General features: G+C 40.7%; 1 protein-coding gene across 1 annotated transcript in view; it reads right to left on the minus strand.

Moving 5' to 3' along the window:
• The window catches only part of STAB2 (stabilin 2), a 426,796-nt gene that overhangs the window by 28,532 nt on the left and 380,138 nt on the right, over positions 1 to 18,126 (minus strand). The window contains exons 59-61 of the mRNA XM_085899123.1: positions 14,954 to 15,147; positions 7,914 to 8,058; positions 3,532 to 3,665 (exon numbers count right to left, since the gene is read on the minus strand). Of these exons, the coding sequence (XP_085755249.1) occupies positions 3,532 to 3,665; positions 7,914 to 8,058; positions 14,954 to 15,147 (473 nt within the window). The remainder of the gene's footprint in view (positions 1 to 3,531; positions 3,666 to 7,913; positions 8,059 to 14,953; positions 15,148 to 18,126) is intronic.

Consider the following 18,126-nt stretch of genomic DNA (forward strand, 5'->3'; position numbering starts at 1 on the left):
ATTCAACCTCGGCAGATCTTCATCATGGTTGATTTCCAGCCATTATTCAATGTCTGACTATGCTAACCTCAGCAGCACTTAAATCAACTTATGAAGACGGACAACCCGGTTTTACTGTTTCCCCTCAAGAACATTGTTGCTTGATTCTTCCGCAATGACTCCTGATACCACAGGCAGTTCTCAAAGTCCAGTATCCCCAAACATCTTACCAACTGTGGACATCAAGCTGCAGATCGTATGGAAGTTCCCCATCCGCACACTTCCCCCACACCTTTCCGGATGTTTTCATGCAATTTTTGTTGCCTTTGCGTGCAGTGCCTGATCCAAGACAACTGCAATGCTCTCATGATGTAGAAATGACTGGATAGAAATGGACTGTCACAAGATTTCCTGGATGGTTGATCATTCAGTTACGGATGTGTTAATTGTAGGCAGGTACATCCTTTCGCACCTGCAATCACTTATTTGTGCTCTCTTGTTAGAATGTTGAATCCTATCCAAGAACTCGTTTTCTCAGATGTATCATACACGTGCACCAAAACCCACAAGTCTGATGAAGTGCTCTCAGTGCTGCACTTGCATGATTGCAGTCAGGTCAAGTGGTACGATTGTGGGTGGACTGTTCCTTTTCCCAATAACCTATATTGGCAGTTGCACACCCGGTGCCTTTATTGTGTGCTTCTTATCCTTCATGGAGGCAGTCATGACTGGTTTCTGTGGCGCACGCAATGATGATGTTATGTGAACAATACTGTTGATATGACACGATGTGAGGTTCCTGCTCCACCTAGGACTTCCTCTTGCTTGTCAATATTGTCAAAGGCAAGCACTGTATAGATAGATGGATGTACATATACATGGGAAGAGGTACTGTGTCAAACTCGACGTTTTCCAGCTTTTCCATAGATGGTGCTGTGTCTATTTCTTCTAAAGAAGAGTACAAACGGGCATGAAGACATGCTCCCACAGCACACACGTCGATCTAACTACCAGGCAACCAGATGGCGATGGAGTTTCGTCAATTCACCAGATATTCTGAACCCCAGTCAAGGGCATGGATGGACAACAAGTGAAGATGGCAGCCTTGTCTGTCATGTGAAAGAGATAGGCCCATCGATTCAGCTTTGTCGTGGGAGATTCCAATGATCTTGAAGGCCTTGGTTTCCACGGCACTAAGCTGACCAAGATGTGAGGCAGGGGAACCAGCTCAGAGGGGAGAGCAGTACTCTATATCAAGCTGCAAATTAAAGCCTTGTACGTGGATAGGGGTTCAGGTGTGCCAAGGAAGGACTTTGTACGACGGAGGATGCTCAGTTGGTGGCTGGCTTTGGAGTACTTGAAATGTGGTTTGCCCAAGAAAGATGATGGCTGATAGTGAGACCCAGGAGTTTGAATGAATGAACTTCCTCAGGAGGACTGTTAAGAAAGTAGACGGTCCTTTTGAAGAGAGATAGTGAGACTGTGAGATTTGTCAAGATTGAAAGACATAATCTAAGTGTTTGACCATCTTGTGATTTTGTCAAGGTTTGAAGTGAGGGAATAGGCTGCACCCTGCCTGTCTGAAGGATGAGGGATGTCATGGCAGAGGGTGGAGTCATCAGCAAATACATAAAGAGCATTTTCCAGAATCAGAGATACTTCACAAGGCGCCACCCGGTAAGTTCGGGTCGCTCACCTGCATTTGATTTTTCATTTATTTATATTTTCATTTACAGATGTTTTACAACAGTTCTGTGATTTTTTTTTTCCTGGTGTATCAGCTTCGATATCCATCGGCACGCAAAATTACCATGCTTTCCCATTGTCTTGGGTTGCTCACCTGCATTTATTTTTTTTAATTTGTTTACATTGTCATTTACAGACACTTTCTGACATTTCTGTGATGTTTCCCGGTGTTATGGCTTTGATGCCCATCGGCACGCAAAATTTCAGCTTTCTATGTCACCCAGAAGGTACCAACCTTTAATATCAGTCACTGAGTGAGTCAGTAGTTAGAAAGAGCTCTATATATTACTAGCGTAGTGTGCTTACACATTGTGTAAGCATACAAATCGTGTTTTCCCATTGTCTCAGGTTGCTCACCTGCATTTGATTTTTCTTTTTTTTCTTCATTTATTTATATTTTCATTTATGGATGCTTTCTGACAGTTCTGTGATTTTTCTTGGTGTATCGGCTTCGATGACCGTCGGCAGACAAAATTCCCGTGCTTCCCCTTTGTCTCGGGTCACTGACCTTCATTTTTTTCATTTACGGATGTTGTCCGATGATTGTGTCATTTTTTCCGGTGTGCTGGCTTCGATGTCCATCGGCATGCAAACTTTCAGCTTTCTATGTCACTCAGAAGGTACCGATCTTTAATATCAGTCTAATAAGGTTGGAGTCTAATATACTGTATATAATATATAAAGCTCTTTCTTACCAATGACTGACTGACTTATATTAAAGATCAGTGCCCTTCGGGTGAGGTAGAAAGCTGAAATTTTGTGTGCCGATGGACATCGGAACTGCTACACTGGAAAAAATAATCACAAAATTGTTGGACAACATTCGTAAATGAAAATATAAATAAATGAAAAATCAAATGCAGGTGAGCCACCTGAGACAATGGGCAAACACGGTTCGTTTGCTTACACAATGTGAAAGCACACCCCGCTAGTATATTTATAATCCGTTCTCCATCCAACAGTAACCGTGACGTCATCGTTACATTGTGCTATTCTGCAACCCCGAGGGGGCATCTCACAACCTGAATCAAGCCTTATGGGCAATGGTACAAAGTACCACAAGCAGAGAAAATAGCATCGCTATCAACATGTTTCACTCTCATTCAAATTAATCAGTACAGCTTAATGCTTAAAATCTTGGGCTTGGGCTGAGATCTCATTCACCAATTTATGATTAGCAAGATCTAACTGTGTATAGTAAGGACAAGACAAATCATGTCCCATTGCAGTCATTGCTGTACTAATTGTAATCACCAATGTAAAAACTTTATTCACTTGGAAGCATGTAATCAATTTTGACTGCCTGGATCATCAGCTCGTCTCCGTTCTTCATCGAGGTTTACGCTTTCATCCAAGGACCTTTACAAACAGGTCCACAATGTCAGCCCTGGGTCCACATCATTAGATCCATGACCTCAACAGTGTTCAGACCATATCAATCCAGCAATGCAAGCTCACTTTCAAAATTCGGCAAATAGCTTCGCCTTCCTTGCTAAAAGCTTTCATGCACAATATTATGAATAATATTCATAACCCTTGTAGCCCATTCCTTTACGCGCGTACGCACATGCACGCAAGCATGCACACAACCTATTCCTTTGTTTTTGTTGTCAATGAAGAAAGGACAAACATGAAATCCGGAATTTACTTAAATCCTCGAGATAAACTTATCAAAATTACTTTTAAAGTAAATAAAGCCAATTATAAGTTATTTCCAAAGTGTCATGTTGCCAAGCTATCAGATCTCTATTGCAATTGATGACTATGGCAAAAATACTTGCTCGTCGAATTTAAAGTGTTGCGTACCTGTTGTGCCCTTGAGAGCTGATCAAATGTGGCGAGTGTTGCTCCATCCTCTGCGCAGCGTGACTCTGCCTGTTTGTATGTAGTCTGGTAGCGCCCACTCTGACTTTGTGCATGGTACACTCCAGCTTGTTGTTCTTTGGAGATAATATTTTAAAACAACAGTAACACAAGAAAGCTAATTTTATCATATATGTACGTACATATCGTTTTTAAAAATTGCAAACATGTGACCTCGGTTGTCGTCGTGACCAGATGCCACCTTCTCTGCTCTGAGAAACTGTTTTCTGAAACGGAGTAAATCTGTTCCTGAATTGTTTTGTTTATACAGTTTTTTTTTGTTAACTGTGAATGTTAATAGAGTTGTTGAGTATTGTATAGGCAATGGTAAACCGAATCATGTGATGAGGCATTTGCAGCCAAGCAGCTTACTTTCTCAACGTGGAAGGTTAACCACTTGAGGACAACTTTAGGTCACTCCGTAAGGCTTGTAATAAGTGTGTGCCAATACTCAGGAAAACCAGAAAACATCAGAGTGCGAATCTCAAGGCTGAACTCTCCAACCAATCTCCTTCCGTAAAATTCCTGGTGGTGCCTTGTCAAGTCCATGTATGGTGTATGCTTCCCTTTCATTCCCTCCCACATACTCTGCTTGAGAAGGGGCAGAACGTCTCAACTCAGCATTCACTTCCAAATCTCATGTACTCATCCCAACTTGGATCTGTTCCCACAATACACCCTTGTACCTATTACCCACTGGATTATGTATTTCACATCCGAGAAAAATAAACAAAGTTAAAATGAACCTAGACCCTGCATTGGTGATTTGCCCAGGTTGCACAATTGTCTGTGTTCTTTAATTATCTGTCCGTTCCCTTTACCCCAGCACTCACCTTTGACACCTGGAAGACAGCTAATATGACTCCTATTCACAAGAAAGGTGCAAAAACAGATCCTCTGAACTACAGACCAGTGAGCTTACATCTAATTCCATCCACTGGGACCATACTCTGTGCAGAGCGTTGGTGCTGCCTCAGCAGTCTCCTTGGCTATTGGGTACAATTCTGGACGGGTCGCCACTCCGACACAGGATACCAGCATGCTGGCACTCATTTTGCCGACCTCGGAAGGATGACAGACAGAGTCAACCCCACCTGGTATTAATTCAACAGCCGAGTGGGATTTGAACTCAGGATCCTAGGATCCTAAGCCCACCACCCTAACCATTAAGCCAACACCAGTCATACATCTAATTATAAGTAAAGTAATGAATCCATCATCACATCAATGCTGATGTTAAGTCTCTCCAATTTTCAAACAACCTCATCTCCTACAAATGGTTTGAAGTCTGACAGTACTTCAACTTTGGATGTAAGACTGCTCATCTCCCAACAATAGTTGAAGCATTGATATCTCCAACAAGAGATCAGGACCATCTTCCTGGACATACTGCATCTCAGGAATTTGACAATATTGGTTATTGCTCTACCAGCCAAACTCCCTGTTTGTGGCTTTCTTGGCCATTTTACTACATTGATTTCTGATGTCTTCAAATCACACAGTCAATATGTTTCTATCAATGGAATCCTTTTTGCTCCACTCCCAGTGGTGACTGGAGTGCCCCAATGCAGTGTTAGATCTAGTCTTGTTCCACGTTTACAGAAACAACCTCTCCTATGCTCTGACCCAGTGGTTGCTGGAGTGTTAGGCTCAGTCGAGTTCATCATTCACATAAAGGACCTCTTTCAGGTCAGGTCAGGTCAGGTGTGGGATGCGAGCATGCGTCGGAGCAGTGTGTCGCTGCGTCCACTTTCCACCAGTACTCCAGGGGTCTCTGTCTGGCCATCCCCCAGGCAGATGTCTGTCCCATCCCCATCTCCTTGAGATGCTGATCAAACTGCTGCAACTACGAGGCATGTGATCGGCCCATTGGCTTCCTCCACTCAAGAGGCTCTCTTGCTGAGAATCTGGTGAGCAGGATCAGCATCAGTAAAATTTCTTAGTTTTGGATCTTAGCTTTGACCCAGGAAACCCGTAATCTCAGCTGCTCCAACTCCTCATTCAGCACCTCGAAAGCCTCCAGAAGGATATCCAGAGTCTCCGCAAAGATGACTGTGTCATCTGCGAAATTAAGGTCAGAGGTTTTGACATTCCCAAATGATGCACCGCAGCCTGATATCTCCGACATCCTCCCCAGAATCCCATGTAATGACTCGAACATGTAATGATTCACTGAATCAAATGCTTTACAGAGATCAACATAGGCTGCGCGCAGCCCCTGCCAAAACTCTCGTCTGCATTCGGTGAGGACCTGAAGAGCAAGGATACGGTCAATCATTGAACTCTTTGGTGTAAAGCCTGACTGCTCTGGACGCTGATGCTCAAGCAGATGGTGGAGAACCCTATCAAGAATTATCCGAGCAAAGACCTTGCCCGGCACTGAGAGCAGCGTCACCCCTCAGTAGTTGTTGCAGTCTTGGCGATCACCCTTCCCTTTCCAGAGAGGGACAACGAGGCCCCTCTTCCAGTCAGTTGGGATGATGCCTGTGTTCCAGTCAGAGCACAGAACTGCATGCAACGACATGAGTACAGCAAAGACATGGACCTCTCTGATGCTCTGAAAACCATGTCTTCCTTTTGGCAGATGATGACAGACTGCTATCCAGACAGCACTCAGACCAACATTAGGCAGGCAGCAAAAGCATCATGGACTTTCTGATATTTTGGAATTGATTAGATGCTGGTCTCACAAATGGGAAGACATCTTTCAATGCTGGCACATGTCAGGTGAAGGATCTTCAAATAAATCCAACTATTTCAATAATCTGTCATGAGAAAAGATTAAATCTCCTAACTTGAAGGTGACACCATCAGTCCTGCTCCCTCTGCTCTCTCAACCATCTGACTCACCCAAGCTCCTCCAGTATGTACTTCTTGTTATAGTAATGTCATTATGGTTAAGTTGCTGAAACCCAGGCTTTCCACCAACCTCAAACATATTTGTTCCTCTTGTATCCTCTTAGGATGTTCAAGTTGTTATTACACCACAATCTCAAGTCATACTCTATCCCTACTCATTCAATTTTATATCACCATGAATCCCACCCCCCCCCAAACACCTCCCCTCTCCTTCCAACCCAACCAACTTTTTGCAGAGTCCTGTGTTTCCTGTCATCCTCTTTGTCTTTTTATTTCTTTCTGTTTGTTCATACCTTTGTTTGTTTTGTTCAAACGTGGCCTAACTCCTCCACTGTCAGGACATTCCCCTTTTGCCTTGTGCTGCCATGCTCTTCTATCCATCCATCCATCCATCCATGCATCCATCAGGACCAGACTCTATACAGAGCGTCAGTGCTGCTGAAATAGTCTCCTGGGCTATTGAGCACAATCCTGGATGGGTTTCCACTCCAACACAGGATACTCGAATGGCTCAATCATCCCAGCAAGCTGGTACTCATTTTGCTGACCTCGGAAGGATGATAAGCTGAGTCAATCTCACGTGGTATTAATTCAATGGCCGAGCAGTATTTGAACTCAGGAGCCTGGGATCCCAAGCCTGCCACACTAACCACTAAGCCAACACCAGACATATGCTCTTCCATGAGCCTAGATTTTGCATTAAAAAAATACAAAAACATCACAAAAATGACTGGATCATCAGTTATACATTGTCCTATCATCGAACTTTCAAGCGATTATTCTGTTTTCTCCTTAAAAGGATTGGTCCACCATTAAAGAAATGCTGGTTTACATGAAATATCATTTTCATTTTCCATTGGATATACACAGTACCTGTTGATGCTGCATGGAAGAAAACGTAACAATTTAGATTGCAGAACTCCCTTAACTCTTCCATTATCGGCTACCTTTTTCAGATAGGTAATTACAATTTGCATCATCACATCTCCATCATCGGGCTTTGCTGCATTCTGAATGATTTTGCAGGAGATTATAGATAGATCGAATTTTGGATGATGGTGTTGACATTGGCTCTAACATTTAAAGGAAGATTATAGTGACTATGTCCGATGAGATACCTTCTCCGCAATGATGCAATGAAAATGTGAACATGCATTGCAAAGACGTAAGTGATCATCACAGTCGTATATCTTGTGCAGGTACAAAGGGTTGCCATATAGAAGCCACCTAAATATTAGAGCAACAGAAATGGTTCATTCATGGAATTCCCATCCACCCTTGAGCACAACCTCAATTCTCTCAGATGCCCCTTTCTGAAGTCCCTCTCTCCCCAGCCCCCCTCACTCCCCCACCCACCCACCACCCCCAACCAACTAATTTCCCCTTCCAATCAACCCTCTTTTCTTTTTCACCGTTGCTTAGGAAATATTTACACTGCCCCAAACAGTTTTTTTAAATTTCGTTACCAACATGGTGCAGGTCTGTGCAGTCTGCCCAGGCACTGCAAGCTCCATTGTTTTGCAGACATCGGTTGACCGGTGCCGTTTGAACAAGTAGGCACTGCTCTCCATCTCCCACATAATCAGCGTGGCACGTACAGCTCCGCTTTTTCTGCAATGCATGCCATGAGAAAAACAACCACATGTAAACGGTTAGGCACACACAATGAAATGGATTGCATGATGTTCATGGTAAAATATCGAGAATGGAGTGTTTTACACACGTTCATGCACACGCATTGTTTTTCCGCAAGTCTGTTCCTCAAAACTATTCCGAAATCGTTAAATTAATATTTAAATTTTAAAGGATGTTGTAAATTATACTAATGATACAATCACCGTGTACTTAACTTATAGTAAATGTAAGCCTCAAAATAGTTGTTTACCTAAAGTACGGGTTTATAATGGAGTATTAGCGGATAACCGTCATATTTTCGAAGAATTATTGTTCAAATCGTGATAGAAGCGGCAAAATTGGTGTTTTAGTACTTTTTGATATGTAGATTCAAATAAAACAAAGACCAACCTGGTATCTTGCACATGATAGTTAATACCAGGTAGTGTACAATTTAATAATTACAGTAGAACCTGCATGAATTGAGACAACGCCTCGTTCGGATTGGTATTTGGCACACAGTGTTATATCATCACCATGATATATAACCTAAGTTTATGACGTGATAATATTTTTTCATACTTAGCTATTTAATTTTGTTACTTCAGTTCATATAATGCCCATTTTAGAAGGTTATATCAAAATAAAAACCAATTACTGCACTGTAGTCCCAGGGAAGCCAGACATAACACACACACACGCACGCACACACTGGTGAAATATTGAACTAATATCATTTTAATCACACAATAAAGATCTGCACATTTTTCATTGGCTATTAATTGATATATGGCTATTCCTAAATAACTAGATTGCACTTTATTCAGTCTGATTTGCCAATGGGAAGGTAAGCTATTAGTTTGTGGACTTGTGCCAGTGCAATCACTGTGACTTATTTCTGGAAACATGATTTTTCAGACACTCTGTCAGTTGTTCATGAAGTGAATACCGCAAAAAAAAATTTGGACAAGTAATCCCAACATGGCTAATGTTGCTAATTTTATTAGTTTCAGGTGATTGTGATAGGGTTGAGGAAATTCTCCATAAATTGGATGTTGGATTAATTTTTATTCTTACTGAAGGATTCTGAGAGGGTATTGCATTTGGGTCCGTTTGTCTGTCCGTCGGTTTGTTTATCCGCACAGAACTTTCGTGTTTTTCTCCTCAACCGCTTGTCAGATTGAGACGAAATTTTCACCATTGGTGTGAGTAATCTTACAGAATGTTTCAATGATAATTATGACGTCATCGGCCACGTGGTGTGGCAGCCATATTGGAAAAAACGGAAAAACTTTAAACCTCTGTATCTCTGAAACCACACCAAGGAAAAAATTGAAATGTGGTACAAGGCAAGCACTCATGGGGAATGAGTGCGATATTTTTATGACGTCATAATTGCATATGTAGAACGCCACTTCCAATCAGTATGAAAAATTTTGAGGGTCATCTAAGGATAAAATGGTCCATAGAATAAAATTTCATGACATCATTGGTCACATGATTTGGCAGCAGCCATATTGTTTAAAAAAAACTAACCTTCAAAAATATTTTCTGAAGTGGTTGAACAGATCGAGGTGAAACTTTACACATATGACTGTCTGTTCATGATACCATTGGTCATATGGTTTGGCAGCCATATTGAATTTCCATAAAACCCATAAAAAATCTTCTCTAGAACGGCTGGACATATCGAGGGGAAACTTTACACAAGTGTTCCCCAAGCCATGGGTGTAAAAGTGGAACATAGCAAGCACTCCTCATGGGGAATGAGGGTATTTTTATGATGTCATAGGCGCTTGCCTTCATGATGATGTCATCATTGCATATGTAAAACGCTACATCCAATCAGTATAAAAAATTTTGAAGAACTTGTGGAAGAATCACTCATTTGCCCAGCACATTGTACGAGACAAAGCTACGGTTCAGGATGTGAGACACTCAATAAAAATATCTGCATTTTATAAACTTGGATGCGTCCCTCTCAACATCAATATGTCCAGACTTGACGGTAGTGGAATTAAACAGACCTTAACATCACTCAAGGCATCGTGGCATAAGTCATGTTTCAACAAATTTAGCAAGTTGAAACAACAGAGAGCACTGAAACGAAAATCAGAAGATATTTCAGAGGAGACAAGTCCAGTTAAAACTTCATCTGTCCAAGGGGTGATTCATCGTAAACCTCCAAGCGACAAAATTTGTTTATTTTTTGATGAAACTGGAGGGGACATGCATAGAGCATCGACTACAGATGTAGCCGGAAAGTGCGGTGGTATGCCACAGAACTGCTCGCTAAATTGGCGACAAGCATGCCATTGATGCTGATTATCACAACAATTGTTTAGTTGGACTTTTCAACCAGTTCAGACAGACTCACAAACGTTCTGAAGAAAACGCTAGTCAGGACTCAGTGGAGGGTATTACTCTTGCTGAACTTGTATCATACATAGAGGAAACAAGAACGGCTGATGACATTGTTCACATATTTAAACTGTCACACTCAGTGAAACTCTATACATCCAGACTACGTCAATTAAATGCATATATTCCAGGCAAAGTGAATTCCACTCGGCTGAAAGAACGAACAAAAATCTTTGAAAAATTATTTATCTTAAACCGCTGCATCAATCGACATGAAACATCACACTTATGATCTAGTAATCATGGGGAATATGTATTTTAAATTTCAACCTGATCAGATGCATGGTCTGGCAGCCAGAATTATTTAATAGTTTGAATCTGGGTGCAGGGATTTAATATAATACTTGTTTGATGATGCCATAGGTGGCATCGTTATGACATTATAATTGCATACGTCGGACACTTTATCTAATCAGAATGAAAAATTTTGAGGGTCATCTTGGGATAAATTGTATGGGGGTGGGGGTGGGGAGTGAAATTGATGACGTCATCGGTCACGTGGTTCGGCAGCCATTCTTTGAAAAGATAAAAACCTCCGAAACAGCTGTTCAGATTAAGACGAAACTTTACAGGTATGATCGGCTCTCCATGAGGAACAAAAAGTTCACCAACTATGACATCATAGGTCACATGGATTGGCAGCTATGATTTTTTGAAGACTAAACCTTTAAAAATCTTCTTCTCCAGATTTTAAGGGTGCCTTCCCCCAACTGCTGTTTTTACATCTCCCCACAGGTGTTCAACAGGATATAGATCTAGACTCATTGCTGGCCACTTCAGAACAGTCTAGCGTTTTGTCTTGAACCATTCCTGGGTACTTTATGAAGTGTGTTTGGGGTCATTGTCCTGCTGCAAGACCCATGACCTTTGACCGAGACCCAGCTTTCTGACACTAGGTTGAACATTGTGCACCAAAATCCCTTGGTAATCTCCTGATTTCATGATGCCATGCACATATTCAAGGCACCCAGTGCCAGAGGCAGCACAGCAACTCCAAAACATCATTGAACCTCCTCCATGTTTGACTGTAGGGAAGGTGTTCTTTTCTTTGAAGGCTTAATTTAGTTTTCTGTAAATATACAGATGATGAGCTTTCCCAAAAAGCTCTAATTTGGTCTCATCTGTCCATAGGACATTCTCCCAGAAGGATTTTCACTTGCTCAGGTGTGTTTTAGCAAATTCCAGCCAGGCTTTCTTATGTCTCTCTCTCAGCAGTGTGGTCCTCCTGGGTCTCCTACCATACCTCTTTCATTGAGTTGGTGATGGATGGTGTGAGTTGAAACTGTCGTAGCATGTGTGTGAAGGTCAGCTTGAATCTGTTTGGCAGTTGATCGAGGTGCTTTCTCCACCATTAGCACAATCCTCCACTGCAATCTTCGATCAAGTTTTCTGTTGTGGCCATGTCCAGGGAAGTTGGCTACAGTGCCATGGGCGTTAAACTTCCTGATAACATTGCGTATGGTGGACACAGGAACATCAAGGTCTCTGGAGATGCACTTGTAGCCTTGAGATTGCCCATGCTTGGCTATAATCTTGTGTCTGACCTCTTCAGACAATTCTTGGTATTTTATTCTTTTCTCCATGCTCATTGTGGTACACACAGTGACACAAAACAGCAGAATCATTCCTTTTCTCTTTTCAAACTGGTTGATTGAGTCATTTTTGTATTGCAGGCACCTCCAACTTACCATATGCGAGTTCTATTCCAAAATAAAGGAGAATCACCTGCCTGAAATCTAATTATTTCGTACAACTTCGAAAAGGTGCCAATAATATTGTCTGGGCCATTTTAGGATTTCTGTGTGGAATAAGCCAAGATTTGGTAATTTTTTTCAGCTTTTTTTGATTTGTTCCACTGCAAACCAAAGAAACACATTTGTAGATACCAAAATATTTCTTAATTTAAACAATTTTCTGGAAGGAATGGTGCATTATTTGAAAAAGGTGCAAGGGTACCAATATTTTTGGCCACGACAGTATGTATAATGATGTAATGTGTGGGCGGAAGCATATCTGGTGAAGTCGTGACATCGAAAAGTGCTGTTATAGTTTGCCATGGATCAAGGCAACTCCACCCGATGGGTTCCAGTGCACTGCAGGGGTTTGTGCAAGTGCTACAAGACGAGCCTTCAACATGCAGCTCTCTGTTGTTGTGCTGGGAACTGTCATCATCACGAGTAAATGCATTATGTCATGGAAATGATTGGACATTATTTTTTGTGTTGTTCAGAAGTAAACATATAGGAAGCCAAATAATGACTACCAATAGGTTACTGAATATCAGTAGGTTATGGAAAATGTTTAGTTCATGTTCAGTCACACTATGGATTGTTTTATAATGATCTTTTATGTATAAGAGCAAAATGTGGGATACTCTGAAGGTAAGAGTGAACTCCCAACATTGAATGGAGATACATTGATAATAGAAGACAAAAGCAATAAGAATATCATTGACTAAGTGTAACGCTGATTAAACTCAGGCAAAGCAATTCCAGTTTAAAGCATATTAGCCTGTGGAAGGAATAGCATGCTGGTCCTGCATGGTCAGGAGCTGATGCCAAAGATTATACTGAAAACGGCAACAAAGACTGCTGATATAATCACCTGATACAAGGATAATTTATCGCTGCAAATTACATTATGGTGCTAGTTTTTTTTTTTTTTTTAATTAGAAGCTAATTTAGTGTGAATCTATCGTTATATTGTTACCTGCTTGTAAGAAAAGTACAACCTGGTTTGAGCAACATAAGGGTTTATTACATTTGGATTTGAAGTTAAAGTCTTGAGAGGTTTTACTGAATATACTAGTTGGGGTACCCGCCATTGCCCAGTGCTGTTCTAATCCTGTTGGCATTTTGAATAAATCAAATTTTGTTTCTTTTCTACATTTTTTTTTTTGTGTGGGCTAAAAACACTTCTCTACACCCACTAAGGAATGGAGTCGGGGATCATTAAATATGACCTTTCACACAGCTATAAAGACTTAGGCACTACAGAGTGATAAAAAAAAATCAAACTTTTTTGTTGCAATTTTTTTTGGCCAAAACACTCCCAATTTGAAGGCACTCAATGATGAACCTCAAAGTTTGATGAAAATCCATTCAGCCATCTCTGAGAAAAATGGCATCACATATACAGACAAACATCTCTCTTCTTTTTCTTCTTTTTTAATGGCCACTATTATTCCACCTTTCTTGTGGAGTCGGCCGGGGGAAGTTTGGCCCGAGTCTTCACAAACAGGCTGACCATGCCTGACGTTCGACTCGTTCGGGCAGAAATTTGGATTTTGTTCATGGTGTCAGAGATAGCTCGCCTACTCTCCAGGAAGAACACCACCATGGGGTCTTTAACGTTCATCAACGAATGCTGGCAGATGGAATGCCCAGTTTAACATCCATCCGCAGGATTTACGCCCGACCGCAAACCCACCTCCTGAAAGGCAGGAAAGCAGAGCTAATGTTCTCTTGTGGAAGACAGATATTACTGCTCACAGATCGCGCAGTTCCGGTTGTTATGGGATGCGAACTGTGCTTTGCTGCTTTACCAAAGTCGGAGGTTTAACACAGTTTTAAACTTACTAGGTTGCATGGTCACAGGTAAACGATTATGTGGTGTGCCATCCTGATGAGTTCTAACAAGGGCGAAAACATAGTTGATGACTCTACTATCCTTTACTTGTGACCGTAATTCCTCGGTCTTTGAAATAGACTCCAGTGTGCTCTGCTGAAGCTATCCGGGCAGGAAGTGAAGTGGTACGCATATGCTCATGCCGTTTAAAGCTATGATGCATTTATCAGGCAGGAAGGGTCATATTTTGGAATATATATATATATATATATATATATATATATATATATATATATATATATATATATATATAATTTTCTTGCATTTCAAGGTTATTGTGCTCTCTACCAGTACATTCCATGAACATAATGTGTTGAAAGCCCCCCCACCCCCCAATAAATCAACATGTACGAATCATGTTGAGATGTTAAAAGGTGTATTTTAGTGGAATTATAATTACAATAGGTGTTCAAAAGGTTCTCAAAATAAGATACTTACAAGCATCTTAGATGCAGAAAGTTTGTATTTTTTCACCATAAAATAATATATAACGAGCAAAAGTGTTGCCTCAGGAATGATGTATAGGCCAATTAAAATATTGAAAAATAAAAACATTGCCATTCATTGATCAATTGTATCTCATTATGAGAATCTTTTGAAATCCCCTCGTGTGGTTCTTGAATGATATATAAAACAGTGCGGCTTATTTTTCCAAATAATGTTGGATATTTGGCAGGATAAATTGATTGTTTCATTTATATATGTCCTATATGATTTACTTTTCATCCCACAATAAGGTGGCTGGATTCTGTTCTATTAAGCTGTTTATTAAGTGTGTTTGCTTTTGCGTCTGTGGCTAAGGAGAGCCATGGATAATGTCCACAACAATGATGTGCATGCATACAGGGCCAGTGTTCTTGCAGCTGGCATGCTCACTGCAACCACCATTGTTGCCATCTACGCAAAGGTCCTGTGGTCGGCACACCCGTCCATCACCCTTAAAGCCTTGGAGGCATTTGCAGCGAACAAGGATTCCCTTCTGTATACAACGAGCCTTCAGATGACAGCCACCATTTCTCTGGAGACACCGTTGGACCACTGTGAACAAGCAGAATAAGGAAGTAAGGAATTGGGAGGACGGAGGAATTCCAGTGAGGTAAATGTGATGGGAAGGAAAGTTTTGCATACATAGTTAAAGTGCATGGAAGAACAGTAGGTCACATGGGAAGAAAGGCAACATACAGATAGTCAGACAACAGATGGATGGGCTAACAAGCAAGGGAATAAATGATGAAAGAAATGAGTGATTGTTCATTACTTATCATACAACCCTCTTCATTTGCCTCTCCAAGAAATAAACAAATATATATATATATATATATATATATATATATATATATATATATATATATATATATATATATATATATATATATATATATATATAGATTAAAAAAATGGAACAGTGATGTGAAACCATGATGAGCCCCAATAAGGGCAATACTAGTCAGTAGCTTCGCTTTTCATCTGCTCAGTGACAGTATTTGACTTTGCCATATTTGCATTGCTAGAAGTCCTTTTGGGTGTGCAGTCATGACATTGTTACGACGGTTTCATCATGGTGTTTGTCCAGGTTGTAGAACCTCAATAATCATGCATATACAGTAAAACAAAAAAGAGCAGCACTGACTCTAAATGTGACATGATGCTGACGTCATGTGCATAAATTATGCTAACGCATCACCTTCAAACAACAGGATGGCATCTGTGTGGCACTCAGATCCTTGAAGACATATTTATGGTCACAAGTAAATTAAAGCAGAGCCGCTGATCCAGATTTCACCCTTATTATGGAGTCATCAGAATGACATACTGCCAAATCGTATATTTGTGACCATGCTAAGATGGTAAAATAAAAATTGAACCCCTTTACTTGATTATCGAGTCAACTAGTTCTGTCAAGTCATGGCCAACTTCTGGTGACATTCATGATCAGATTTTCCCAAACATCCCTCTCCCGCACTGCTTCCCGAGGCTCTGGCAGAGACAGCTTGGTTGCAGTCTTTACCCCATCCATTGAGCACATACATGGTCCGTTTCTCCCTCTTCTTCCCTCAACTATACCTAGTATGGTTGATTTCTCCAGACTTTTGTTTTCTGCATGCATAATGTGTCCAAAGCATGACACAGCTTCTGTTTTAGCATCAGTGATTCTCATGTACATGATGGTCTAATTTCTTCAAGCACCGATTTGTTTGTTCTTCTTGCAATCCATGGAATTTTTAACATTCGTCTCCAACACAACATTTCAAAACTGTCAATCTTCTTTGTCTATTCTTCAATATGTAAATGACTCACTTTCATGCATTGCAAATGGAAATACGAGTGCATTCACCAGCCTCCTCCTGGTTTGTATTGTCACATCTTTGTCTTTCCAGATCTTTGTTAATTCCGACATTGCTATTCTCCACATTGTGAACTGTCTATTAATTTCTACTCTACATTTTCCACTAACTTCAATCGGAGAACCCAGGAAATTGAAACTTTCCACTAGTTCCACATGATTGTAATCCTCAGCAGCTGGTGCTTTGCCATTTTCCAGCTCATTAAAGGCTCTACGTACCACACATTCTATCACTATTGGTCATGTTACTCAAATTGTCTTTCTTTGAAGGTTGCCATCATATGGCTATCTCATTTGTGTAGAGTATTGGTCTAGTCCTTCCATGTTTATTTCACCTGTATTTCTTATGTCAGATCTTTTCCTGTTCTACTCTTAAAGACCCCAATCATAGACAAACTTTCCTGTGATCTCTCTGATCTTTAAAAAAAGATCTCTTGTTTTTTTTCCCGCACTGTTATCAATTTCTATCTCTATGCACACCTCTGAAATATTTAGCTTTGTCTTTCCTAGCGTGTCATTGGAAGTCAGCATTTAGCCGCTTAATGTCCCCTCTTGATGAGTCTTTGGTTTTATTTCAACTCGTCTTTTGTCTGCAATAGTCATTACCTCCTCTGATAGTCATTTGGCCTTTCTCTTTCTGCTTGCTTTTGGGGTGTTGTTTTTGGCTTTTTTCACAATGTCTTCAACCTCTTGCCACAATTAGTGTGCATTCTGTCAACCAAGTCCAGTTCTGCAAAACGGTTTTTTTTACTTTAATTGCATGTTTTTTAGGTAAGTTTTCAATGTTAAATCTGGTCGGAATTAATTTTTTTTTTACCTTTTCAATTTGAATCATGGCTTTGCCACAATGAGTTCATGATCTGTCCCACAGTCTGTGCCTGGTCGTGTTGGCAGATTTCACTTTCTCCATCTTATATTGAAAAGAATGTAGTCAATCTAATTTCTATGTTGCCCATCAGGTGACATCCACATATGCAGCTTGTGCTTGGTTTGTTTGAAGCATGTGTTTGCAATTACAAGCCCATTCTCCACACAGAACACCAGCATTTGCTCCTCCGGCTCATTTTCAATACCAAGTCTGTGATTTCTTAAAATCCCTGGTGCTCCTGATTCTCCAATTTTTGCATTCCAATCTTCCATAATAATTAAAACATCTCCTTTAGGCAACTGCTCTATCAGTTCCTGCAACTTTCCATAAATCTCCTCCACATTTTCTTCCTCTGCAGCAGAATTTGGAGCATCTATCTGAATAATGGTGGATGTTCTTTCAATTCACGGGATGTTCTTTCAATCTCACCAATATTAACCTATCAGTGACTGGGTTGTATCCCAGTACTGACCTTTCAGTCATATTGCAAATCAGTGCCACTCCATTTCTTTTGCAGGTTGCATGACCAGAAAAGCAGACAAGAACACTTTGTTATTGTCAGATTGAAACTGCTCTAAACCAGTCCATCTAAGTTCACTTATCTCCAAAATTTGACTTCTTGTCCTCTCCACCTCTTTCGATATTACATATCTAACTTTCCTTCATTCTTTGACCTGACATTCAATGTTCCAATTTTGTGAACGTTAGATAATCTCAGAGATCAACTTTCAGTTCTGGCGATCTTCGCGACTGAATTTCCTTGCACATTTGATCCAGTCTTGTCACAACTGCTAGTTCTACTCAT

The sequence above is a fragment of the Eptatretus burgeri genome, chromosome 10 (assembly GCF_056783735.1).
Source record: "Eptatretus burgeri isolate ZD-2024b chromosome 10, Ebu_testis_v1, whole genome shotgun sequence".
Taxonomy (NCBI): Eukaryota; Metazoa; Chordata; class Myxini; order Myxiniformes; family Myxinidae; genus Eptatretus; species Eptatretus burgeri.